The sequence below is a fragment of the Anguilla rostrata genome, chromosome 2, assembly GCF_018555375.3.
Source record: "Anguilla rostrata isolate EN2019 chromosome 2, ASM1855537v3, whole genome shotgun sequence".
In the NCBI taxonomy this organism is placed as follows: Eukaryota; Metazoa; Chordata; class Actinopteri; order Anguilliformes; family Anguillidae; genus Anguilla; species Anguilla rostrata.
The window spans coordinates 32,424,602-32,437,518 of record NC_057934.1 but is presented as its reverse complement, the minus strand read 5'-3'; the positions used below and the strand labels follow the sequence as shown (position 1 = coordinate 32,437,518).

Below are 12,917 nucleotides of genomic sequence, written 5' to 3'. Positions count from 1 at the left end.
CTCTTCAGAAGAAAAGCAAGTGTGCAGGATTTGAGCCTCTGTCCATTCAGGAGGCAACAGACAAGCGCATGCAGTCAGCTACCCCTTATTTTCATTGTAGCCCAAAAAGCATTTCTATGCCATGCATTTTCTGCACTGGAAAACTATGCAACCGGCACAGAGAGATCGCAGGTTCCTAACTGACCAAGGGTGTCACTATTGAGCAAAGAGCAGGGGACACCTGTCCACAGAAACCCTCCCTCAATCCACGGGTGAAATGGTGGCCGTTCACACATTTCCAGATGGATCACACAAGCATTATCCAGATAGTGGGGTCCATCACTGCACTCACAATGCCTGAGAAACACAAAACTAAAAATAATTTAAAGACAAAATGCGGGATGTGCTTTTGATATTGCTGCGGTATGCAATAAATAAACAGTGTACCTACATGGTAACAGAGATAACGCATCACTGATCCTGCTCTTGGGACTTGTATGCACAAGTTGCACAGTAAAGAAACATCTCAGTTCTGCAGTTCAGTACTTGGTTGTGCCATTTCAGTTAATGTATAAACACAGGTTCACTAAACAGTAAACATTTCAGTAAACATTTTACTATGGTCTAAACTGCAATTAAACCAATATTGGTGTATACAGTTTGACTACTGAAGTGAAGGAGTGGGCTTACAGGGCAGGGGGAATGGCGATATCTGAATGTCAGAGGACCTATGACAAAATGTTTAGGTCAGCAGGGTGAAGATTCAAATGCAAGAGTCTGAAGATCTACTCCTGTGACTTGTTCACTATCTATATAAGCTGCCTTAGTGAAAATGTTCCAGATGCTGCTTTTCATTTTATGCTGACAGCTGTATACTGTTTTGATTCTACCCCTAATATGGCTCTTTAGAAACTGCAGCATGTTTTTAATCTGGTGCAGGCTCAGTTTTTCCACCTGAAACTTGTTCTGGATGCTGATAAGGCCAAGCTTATGGTTTTATCGAATACTACTGTACGTAGGCTAAACATTATTAAACCAATGTATTATCACTTTACAAGGCCAATCTATTGAGCCTGTAACAGTCTATACTTAGGTTTCTTTCTTGATGCTCAGCTTTTTACTATCACTTCCAACATCTGATTAAGAAACGCAAGTTGAGTATTTACTTTAGAAATAAATCGAGTTTCTCTTTAAATGTACATTTGTCAAAGCTACCTTATTGCCAGTTCGTGATTATGGTAACCTGTGTTACTATCGTCTTCACATGATAAGACACAGTGTATCATGGAGCCCTGTGATTTATCACAAGTAGAAGCCTCACTCATCATTGCTCACTGTACTCAGTGTTTGGTTGGCTCGCCCTATCCATGCATCGACTTAGCCACAGGTATGTTTTCATTTACAAGACAATTTTGGGTATTCTTCCGAGCTACCTTTCTTGTTATTTGACCCAGAATTAGAGTGCATACCAGTAAGGATAACAGATACTTTGATAACGAAGGTTCCTACTGTCCGTACTGAGCTAGGTAAAAAGGCTTTTAACTTCTCTGCACTATCTGCCTGGAATAGCTTACAGAGGGAGGTTCGGCTCACAGACCTGGTTACTCTTTGAGAATTTAAATCAGTGATAAAAAGCAGAGAACTTCATGCAATTGGTCACTACGACTGTTTCTGAACTTATTATGTTTTTATCTGTATTGTACTATTGATTTTATGTAATTTATTTGTGTGGTTGGGTATCTAAGTGTGTGTGAAACAGGGCATTGCTGTGAAAGAACATACAGGCTCAGTCAACCTACCCTGTATAAATAAAGCTTAAATAAAAAAAATAATAGTAATTAAAAGCTAGCCAAGTCAAGCTGAGGAGTGCGGCTATGTATATATTGGGGCAAACAGCCACACTTTTGGGGGGAGAGTGGTAAAGTCAAGCTATGCTAACAGACACCAGCAGATTCATGTTCAAATTAAGAAACGCTAGGTGGTTTGTCACATTCAAGTTTCTAAAATGGTTTCTTGACGTCAAGAAAACTGTTCGCTTAACAGTTTAAAATAGATATGACAACTGAGTCAATGGAAAATTAGGGCCAACAGTCACAGACAACCAGAAAGAATGAGATATAAACACTTTTTTAAAATGTGTCTATATTTGTGTCTTCAATTGACTAATATGAATGGCAATGCTCAACATTTTTGACTGTGCATACTCTGCCCCAGTACCACTACAAGTCGAGAAAAATATTTATGGGTATACCATAGCCAGTTTTTTGCAACTTACATGCCCACCCCACGTCCATGCTTCCGGATGAGTGTCGCCATTTATATGAGCTGTTCATCTTAATCCATTAATTAAATTACAATTAAAATCCGTAGGCCTACTTCTATTTTATAATATCAAATAAGCCTAAATGCAAAATGGGTAGACTGCCACACGTAACTTAGTCATTCAGAGCTCCACACAAACTAACCAAGAATAACCTCGTTTAACCCCTTTACACAAACAAGCGTTTTCTAATGGTCTCTTGACATTTATATGTAATAAAATTATATTCTAACATAAAAATTGCCAACTCCAGCATTAACCTCCCTTTGCGTCTTACAATGATTCACATTGCAATAATTGATATGTTCTAATATTTCTCCAAATTAATGTAATATACGGTAACACAAGAGGTCTTCGGGCAAGAGTGAGCTGATAGGTACGATCTGAGAGCTGGGAGCTGGGATGAGCGAGCTATGAGGTGCGAGCTCAGATCATTAAACTGGGAGCTGGGAGCTCGGCTCTAGGTGCAAGCTTGGAGCTACGAGCTCACAGCTCACACTTGAGGATTGAACTCATACTAAAATAATTTTTGGATTCTATTTAGTTTTCCCTGATGTAATAAAAAATAGATTCCACAAGCTCATTTAAAAGCGACAATGATCTCTCGATTATGCTGCTCTTTAATACACTGTGCAGGTGTTCTTAACTGTGTGCTGCTCTTCAATACACTGTGCAGGTGTTCTTACCTGTGTGCTGAGCTCCTGGACTGTTGAGTGAGGTCTGGCCCAGTGTGCTGTACACATCTTGAAATGGACACGCCAGGTCAGTGTATATACCCTCTGAATCTTTGGAGACCAATGCTGCCATTTCCAACTGCTGCTAGTGCTGTATCTGGTATTTCTTTTTATATATTTTGTGTCACTGTGGTCTGAGCTACTTGAGCAGAAAGAGGAAATCGCATTGAGAGACCAGGAAACTGATCAGGGCTTGACACCCACCTTTGGGAAGGAAATGCGTTTAAGATCACCAACCATCACCACCAAGTATATCATTAACAAAAGAAGTATATGTAGAACTAGCAATGGCCAGATCTTGGTCAAAACAGTAATAATCTGTAGAGGTTTGCACTAAATATAAAACGCAAGCTGTAAAAGTCCATATACAATGAAAGCACAGTTTCTGGCATACAAACTAGGCCTTTCATACAAACGTGTTGTGAATGATAAAATCCAGCAGAAGATAAATGAGGTGAATACATATCTGACGCCAAGAAGGGGAGGAAGACTTAGATAAGAGAAGGGAATGCCTATTTTTTAATTAAAGAAAGGAAGGGGGCTTGGAAATAATGGTGTCTGAAAAATGAGAATCAATGATGTATGGGAAAGAGAAAAGTAACATGATGTAAGCCTGAGGGAAAGTCCAAGCTTAAGCTCCACAACAGGAGGAGCTAACAAGATAGGATAAAAGGGAGTGTTCGGCCCCAGGGGAGTTCAGTATGTCTTGTGTGTCTTGTCTGTGTGTGTGTGTGTGTGTCTTGTCTGTGTGTGTGTGCGTCTTATGTGTTTTCTGTGAAGTGTCTTGTGCAATGCTTTGAGAGTGTTTGTATTGATATGCGCAGATAAGCCCAGGTTCTTGCATGTTATCTTTGAATTACCTGCAATAAATCCAGTTGCATCAGACTCTGTGAAGTGTATATTTTGAAGAAGTATTCAACAGTGTGAGGAGAACACCCCGCTCTTCTGGCTCAGGCTGGGTCCTGTTTTTCCCACATGCCACCCCCCGAATGTGGGTAGAATTCAGCATTGGTGTGTAAATTGTTCACTTACTAGGCGCTTTGGCAGGTGACCTTCCAGTAGCATTTTCTATGTAAAAAATTATTGTAGTTTACAAAAGCCATCTGAAATAGTTAAATCAATTTGTGGTGATACCACATGATACTACAACTCCCATGAGTGATGGGTGCACTCTGTGTGCTCATCCCATTGGCCATCTGCTTCACCCCTCTCTTGTTTCCTCAGTGGGAGAAGGTGAACTCAACCAAAATCAAACAGCCAAACACGGCACTGTACAACCAAATGTGTATAGGCGATAGCTATACTCATTGCAGCTGACAATAATTGCAGCATTAGACACAGAAAACAACAATGATTCATAAAGGAGCATGAACTTTATGCAAGTGAAAAAAATGCAAAAGATGTAAAAAAAAATATATATATATATAGTTCTAAAGAGATCGTGATTACAGCTGGTCTGATTATTAGTTTTACACAGGTTTCCAGTCACAATATGAGAGCACTAATTAAAAATTTCCAGTTTTTCATATTTTCAAATACACTCATGGGACATGATGAAATCGCGCATCAATTTCAACAATCTTTTCTGAGATTGTTTTCCATCTTGTTGATCCTGCGATAACACAATTAAAATGCCTTTCTCTGTGCTCCAGATGTTATACATGATATAGCATAGAAAGCTGTGCTACAGATCCAGGGCCAGGATTGAGTAGCAGCTTAGCATGTACAAGAAGCCAAAGTACCAGCTTTGTGATCACCAATAAACAACAAATAAAACAGCATCATGTAAACATCTGCATATTTATTAGAAAACAGAGTATTTCTAAAAATAAAAAAGATGTGATCTGATAATAATGAGGACCTTCTTTCAATTGGTTTGTGTTTGCATTTTTTCATGCTTTGCACTCTTCTTGAATATCTGTCTTCCATTGTTTCACAAATTTTTTAATCACACTCATCCTATTGTGGGTTTTTTCCACCTATTTTACACTCAGCCACAAGGTAGCAGTGTTACTTTTCAGTACAAAAGAGAAAATGACAGAAATGATAAACATAAGGGCATTTCTTCCTTTCTAAACGTGAACACTATATGCATAAATAATATACTTTCACATATAATATTCACAATATTTTAACTCAAATTAATAACATTACACATAAGTGTTCACCTGACATAACTATGAGTACAAAGTTAATGTGTCAGAGTGGCAAAGTAATGCTGGTTAAGTGTGTGCGTGTGTGCGTGCGTGTGTGCGCGTATACGTACTGTGTTTAATTTATTAAATGTGTAATTTACTGTATATTTAGTAAAATTGTAACAGCATTCAAGGGGACTCACTTCTCTCGAGTTGATTTGGACTGTTTCATGACATCAAGCGACATCATGAGTTATATCACAGTTAGCCTAGGATCCTACCTAAGCAGGTTTTACACACCCTTTATAATGTTTAGCCATTAGCCAGGTGATATTGTTGGTTATGTCACATTTGCTATAATGTTGTAAAAGAAGATGTTTTGCCACCCTTTATGAAGCACAACATTTGCGTATGCATGAAGCCATTATGTCAAGTTTATGAAAGCATCATATATACTATGTAAAGCTTTTAACTTCCTTTAAAGTGTGAAAGTCACCACTTCTAAGGAAAGTGCTGGTTGCCAATAAAATTAGGAAACTGTAGCTGAACTGCACCACTTCTCAGATTATCCTGTAAAATCTGCTCATGTTGAAGTGATGAGGAAATGATTACAAAGAAAGCAAGCAAACTAACATTCAGAATAACAAAAACTTTACTTGACACAGTTTAATACATTTTTAATCTTCAAACATGCATGGAATATCATTTTTAGTACTTTATCACTAAGTATTGGTATTTGGTATTTATGAGGATTAATGTAGCATTTACACACACTCTTAGCTTGTGGACTTGCTTCTGTGATACAGCTAGATTGAGATTAATGTAACACAGGAACCACATAAGGCTAAATTCAATAAACATTAGTCCTTAAATGTGACTATCAATTGCAGCAAGGATTATAAAGCAAGGATATTACTTGTAAGTCAGAGTTGAGGATAAATGTTTATTGAATTTAAGTCATAGAGTCACATACCACTTGTTTACTTGTGGGTACATGTGGCTTATGTCTTTAGGACACAGCCTCTGTTTGGAGAGCCTTTATGAGATACTGAGTAAGTAGGTACTGAGAGCTCTTTCTATTAGCTCATACTTTCACACAATGGGCCTCATTTATCAAGCAACATACGAACGAAATTTCTCGTAATTTCTTCGTACCAACATTTACACATGAAAACTGGGATTTATCAACGTTTTCGGGAGTCCAACTTGTTCAGACGTGTGAAGGAAATTTACGAAAACCTGAGACCACACGCAGAGTGTGTGTAAACTCCGCAGTTCGTCTTTTAACTTGAATTTTTAACTTTTATTGATGAAATTGGTCATTAAATGGGCTTCTTTGTCTACGTATTTTGTCATGAAATATTGAAATATCATAAAGAAACTAACATAAATTGGTTGTGAATACTATTTTAATTAAGTAAAACAAAAATGTTTGAAATGAGCATTACAAAGAGTTGCTATGATTTCATAATTGCAATTTTGTTTTTTAAATAATTAATTGATGAGAAATACTATTTAAATGGCCAAAATGCTGTTAAGTCCTAGCTTGCAATGGCGGACCTTGCACTATTACAGGATTTGGCGAGAGCACTTCGGCGAGATCGCATTTTCAGGGACCGGTGTGACTTTTTTGCTGAGGATGACGAGTGGCTCATGATCTTATGCCATTCCAACACATGGGTTACCCGCTGAAGCAGTGGTTGATGACCCCACTGGCCGACCCCCTGTCACCGTGTGAGGTGCGCTACAATGAGGCGACCGTGAACGCGCTTCCAATTTACGACTGATTGGGATTTATCAACATACGCACGGGGATACGATTGAAACTAAGTGCCTCCGAACGTTTGATAAATGCGGCAGAAGATGTTAGTTTGTATAATTTTACGGGGAAACTTATGTGCGTATTTACAAAATTAGTGATAAATGAGGCCCAATGAACAAATTTTCTTTTTTAGCAGTGACTGCTGTTCTCGATTTCAATTTAAATTTACAGTATCACAACAGCAAGATGAGGACCATTTCAAATGCATGGTATTTTAATACTTACCGTATGTCCATAGAACCAATAATAGCTTAAATCTACTCTGCATGTACAGTCATTTCAATGCATTTAATAAAGCTTAGTCTCACAGATACATTTCTAGTAAAGACAGCAGTATGTATATTCCATATATTCCCACCAGAAACGGTAACATTGTGGTCTGCTTATTGGTCCTGTGTTTGACTGTCAAACCTGGCATGGTCAACGGCCTCTCACAAGATGAAAGAACCAAAAACATACAATGATAAAAAATGGTTTAGGGGAGCAGAGCATTAGTCTCACAGATGAAATTATGGACATCAGAACAGTAATAAGCACCCCATGCATTAATGTGAGGGGAAAACATGACACAAACATTTCCATTTTGAACATCTGGCTCTCGACTCTCCCAGAATCTGTAAAGGAAGCAAAGACTGAGACACAGATGATCTATTTCTCTGCTGTTTGCTACGGAGATACAGTGACTCCTTCTCATTCTCTGTCTATTGCCATCTATGAGAGAGTTCAGACAGCAGAAATATATCTTGTTGGAAGATAATTCTGGATTAACTGTACTCAGTAAATCAACCTCATCGTACAAACAGAACAATATTAAAGATAACCAGAAACATATCCAGTGACATATTTCACTGCAGTAACACAAACCTTAGACTGGCTACCATCAGAGGAACATTCATATTTCTGATCTGCCAAGATGCTGTTTAAAATTATACATGATTGTGTCTGTCTATATTTTTACGTCCTGTGCTGTTTCTGTAAGAATTCTTACCCTTTCTGCAGAGGGGTTCCATTCACCCAGAGCCAGTTACCCTTAGCTGCTGAGTAACTCAGTCCAGTCCAGGTATAGGATTGAGTTTTGTTGTTGATGAACCGCTGAAAACAAACACAAAATGACCCTCACTGCTCACTCTGTAGACGCTGAGAGACAAACAGTCCACACTGACACTTTCTGGATCTGTGAGATACTGAGCTACAGCATGAGCCACACCCCACTGATAAATGCGATTCCCCCATAGTGGTGATATTGAACACATTAGATTGTAAGAACCAACACAAGATGAGAAACATAATTACATTTACAGTGGCTTCATATGAATGCATGTTGTCAGTTTTATCTCCATCCACTCATTCACAATTATTTTACAGAGCCTTACCTTTTCCTCTTCACTCTCTATAATCACCAGGTCAGCTCCCCATTCCTCGCAGTCACTGCGACTGTCTTCCCAGCTCTTCGTCTCATTAGAGAAGTAGTAACACTTCGAAGAGAACTGTGCCCAGCCCTGTAGACAGGGTTTACACAAAGTGCCTGTACAGAAAGAACAAGCAGCAGACTCTGAGAATGATCTTTTCATATGTAACAGTGTAAAAGTAAATGCTTTTCTGCAGATGGACAACAGCGTGGCACCACACTGTGAACTGGAGGGACAGTACTGCTACAAAAAGAGGAGTTTCTTAATTACTTCATTGTACTTACTCTGTAGCTGGACTTTCTCTGTATACATGGTGCTGTAGTTGCTTCTGAGCTCCTCCAGATCTCTCTCCAACATTGAATAGTTCTCTGATAAACTTGTATCTAGTACACAAGGGAAAATGCATTCTTTAGGGAAAAAAGTATCGATTAAGGAGTTTTACAGAATTTCACCTCAGTATGATACAGACTACTGTGCTAACCTGTGGAAGCTTAAGCCCATAGGTTGACCACATCATTTGTTAAGATTGTGAACTGTGAATGAATAAATTTAGGCAAACTAGGAAAAAAGTTTTTTTAAGAATTTTTAATTTGTGTTGTTAATTCAATGTTTTAATTGACACAGTTTTAGAGAATTATGAACAATCTTTTTGTTTATTTGGGCTTTATAAGAATATTGCAGTATACATTTAACAATGTGAATGAAAATATATATATACAGATGGGTGACAAATTATATAAATTATGTAAGATTTTTTTACATATAAATTTTTTTCTGGGCAAATTTCAAAGTAAAGACTACAATGTTGAATGGATTTTGGAAAAAAATAATGACCAACAATGATCAAGGCATCAACATCACATATTAGCTCTTATGTAGTAACTAATTTATTACTTAAAAACATTTATTTTTCTTAAAATGAATCTACATCAATACCTGGTGAAAACAGAGGGGATTGCCCAAAAGCACAAAAGTTAATCCCACTATATGATATTCATTTGTAAAATGACAGAACAGATCTGTTTTTTACTTTAAATTGACATTTTTAGGATCACAGTAAAGAGACACAGACAGTTACTCACAGAGGACACACAGGACTACTGTGGCAGCCAATAAGAGAGCACACAGCAGCCCCAGACTCACTGCAACCCGTCTGTAGGGATATGAGCTTTGCCCACTGTGCTCTGCGGTCAAGAAAACAGACAAGTTAAGCAGAATGTCTCATTTCTTTGATGTTTTATATTGTTGTTCTTGTCGCTAGTCTTTTTTATTTCAAACGAAACATACTGCAGTAAACTAAAGTTTTACAACAGCAAATAAAAATCCACTACTGCAATCTCTGATATTCGCCAATGTGACTAGCAAATATTCAATAAAAAAAAATACAGGAGGCCCTCTCTCCTAAATGAATATAAGAGTGTTGGCCTACTCTATTTCTATCTTAATTTATGTAATGACGTTAGGTCAAAAAACTATCAATTCTTCAGAAGAAAAGCAAGTGTGCAGGATTAGATCCAATTTTCCAATTTTTCAGAGAGTCTTTTAAGGCGTTTGCGACAGACCTGCTGAACCACAGTGGCACACTGTGTTGGAGGCGGTAGGGTTGATGGTTTTGACCTCAGAATAGGTTACGTCATCATCCTGAGTTGCTGAGAGAGGATGAGGGGTACATTTGTAACTTCAATTAATTTGGTTCATTTTTATATGCATGCAGGCACAAATATGTGGGGAGAAAGATCAAAAAAGTGCTCAATTTGAAAACACTCAAAATCCTTCAACATTTATGGGGTGTTTATGCTGATCTGCAGAAAGAAAGGCAGATGATAGTGTGTATGGAAGGGGAAATAATGCAGGCACAATGTCCTCTGACCATTCGGGAGGGAGCAGAAAAGCACATGCAGTCAGCTACCCCTTATTTTCATTGTAGCCCAAGAGCATTTCTATGCCATGCATTTTCTGCACTGGAAGACTATGAAGCTGGCACAAACAGATTGCAAGTTCCTAACTGACCAGGGGTGTCACTATTGAGCAATGAGCAGGGGGCACCTGTCCACAGAAACCCTCCCTCAATCCGGGGGTGGCCGATTACTCATTCCCCATGGAACACACAAGCACAGTCAGAACATTATCCAGATTGTGGGGCCCATCACTGCGCTCAAAATGCCTGAGAGATTCAAACTTGTTGATGGACAGATTCTCTTCCTCCTTTGTGTACAGATACATGATCAGGACACACATTTAAATAATGAAATTAAAATAATATTTCAAAGGTGGTTTGTCTTCAATAAACCCAAGAATGTTTTTTAAATTTTTACATTTTTTTATTTTGGTTTCAGTAAAGCCATTTTTCAGGGCATTTTATGATTCACTACAAATGCCACTAAGCAGTGACCTTCCTGAAGTGCACAGTGCTTGTACCTGGTATTTTCTATTGCTCTAGTTTCACCCACAAACTGTTCATAAGTGTAATATGAAATTATTACTCTATATGTCGAGCAGCCAGAAAAACACAAGGCACTAAACATAAAGAAGCACACTCTAAATAAGTAATCTTTGTAATCTTCCACAAAAATGAAATCTATTAAATTCTATCAAACAGAGCCAAGTTATTGTGTCCCTCAAGGATCTATAATTGGACCCTTGTTATTCCTTATTTATATTAATGATTTTACTGCTGTGTCTTACATACCCATTGGATTTTATCTCACAAAAACTTTGATTCACTAATTATGAGGCCAATTGTGGCGTGGTAAAATTTTCAGAATGGTCCAGACAAATAAGTTATGTTTAAATATTTTTAAAAATCAAAATTTATTATATTAATGGGTAAGAATAAAACATACTGCAGATCAAGTGCTATGATTTAAATTGGTGGGGATTACACAATACAGGTTTCATCCACTAAATTGCTTGCAGTTTATGGTTTATGAAAACTTGTTCTGGAAAGATCACATACAATTTATCAGTAATAAAGTAATGTAATCCAGTGGTATCATCAGAAAACTGAGTGGCTTAGTTAATCAGACTTGCCTCCACAATATGTACTACAACTTAATTTACCCATTTCTCATTTACGGCAACATTATCTGGGCAAGTACGTATGCTGCCAATCTACATAAATTCACTTCACTCAAAATAAATTTGCACGGCTAGCCATCTTTTCTGATTACTCGCCACCATCTGCCGCTCTGTTTAAGAAACTCGACATCTTTTTGATTTAAAACATTAACATACTTCAACCATGCACATGCATCTACAAATACACTTAGCTTTCAAATTTGCTGCCCAAATCATTCAATGGATTCTTTGAGATTAATTCCCAAATTCACTCACACTCACTCACATACGCATGATTGTTTGTTTTTATTTTTATTTTTTTATTGTATATCGTATAATTTGACTTTCTCAGTGAGGTCATTTTATAAGCCCAGTTGGGATTCAGACCTCTCTACCACACATCATTTTGTTTAATATTGTATTCATTGTTCTTTTTTGTTTATGCAAATACATGAAAACAAAAAAGATTGAAAAGTATTGGAACATAAAACATTAACAATAGCATTAAATAATCCAGAATTTGCATTCACAAAACAGAGTAACTCACCTGCAGTCCGCTGCCTAAAGTTCTTCTTGAACTTCATAGATGAATAAAATACCTCACTCATTGCGGGTAATGAAACACTTTAACCGTTGAGAGAGAAGAAGAAGAAGAGACGCAGAACTAGCAGGAGAATGCAGAAATTCAGATATTTGGTTAATATTTTGTCATTTAACATGCAGATATCTGCTCCCTCTCCCTCTCTCTGTCTGTCTGTCTCTGCCTCGGTGTCTCTCTTTTTGCTATCTTTCTTTCTATATACAGGAAGAACAGATAACCATTTCTATAAATAGCTCATACAATAGCTCAATAGCTCATTTTGCTACAGTAGGAAAATATAAAATATTACAAAGGCGGGATAAATAACCATTTTGGATTTCATGCCAGCATCTCATAATTATTTGAATGGCTCAATTATTTGTATTTATGTTTGGTTACTGAGCTACCGGATGATGAAGACTGTTCTTGTGTCTTTTTATGTCACTATATGAAGCTTTTTTATCATGGTCTAATCCAATGGTTCCCAACCTCGGTGCTGGGGTGCCTGCTTGCAAGCTGGTTTTCACTCAATCGCAGTTGCAATCCCAGAATTGTAACAAGCCGTACATTTTCTTTAATTAGATGTATTTCATGTTTAGACTGAATATTTACCCTCTTAAGACATATTTTGTCAGACATAGTTCTTCCTGTCATGTAGAATAAATATCTCATGTTCACATTGTGCTTATTATAGCAATTAATTACATAAAAATACACTTAAATAAAGGTACACAAGCGTACTAATTCTGTACAAGTACAAAACTGTACCTCTAAAGGTACGAGTGACAAGTGATTTCACCTTTCTAGGTACTGAATGGTACCTTCATTCTGGTAAAGGTACAGTTCTTTACCTTCAGTGGGATCCAACCAGATCCAACCAG

At 37.5% G+C, this 12,917-nt stretch overlaps 1 protein-coding gene across 1 annotated transcript in view; it reads right to left on the bottom strand.

Annotated features, from left to right (window-relative positions):
- Window positions 1-12,678, bottom strand: part of LOC135248548 (macrophage mannose receptor 1-like) — a 33,382-nt gene extending 20,704 nt beyond the window's left edge. Inside the window, exons 1-8 of the mRNA XM_064323325.1 lie at window positions 12,004-12,678; window positions 9,962-10,048; window positions 9,482-9,583; window positions 8,684-8,782; window positions 8,364-8,515; window positions 7,979-8,082; window positions 7,467-7,604; window positions 6,854-6,912 (exon numbers count right to left, since the gene is read on the bottom strand). Of these exons, the coding sequence (XP_064179395.1) occupies window positions 6,854-6,912; window positions 7,467-7,604; window positions 7,979-8,082; window positions 8,364-8,515; window positions 8,684-8,782; window positions 9,482-9,583; window positions 9,962-10,048; window positions 12,004-12,064 (802 nt within the window). The 5' untranslated portion in view covers window positions 12,065-12,678. The remainder of the gene's footprint in view (window positions 1-6,853; window positions 6,913-7,466; window positions 7,605-7,978; window positions 8,083-8,363; window positions 8,516-8,683; window positions 8,783-9,481; window positions 9,584-9,961; window positions 10,049-12,003) is intronic.
- Window positions 12,679-12,917: the final 239 nt, after the last annotated feature.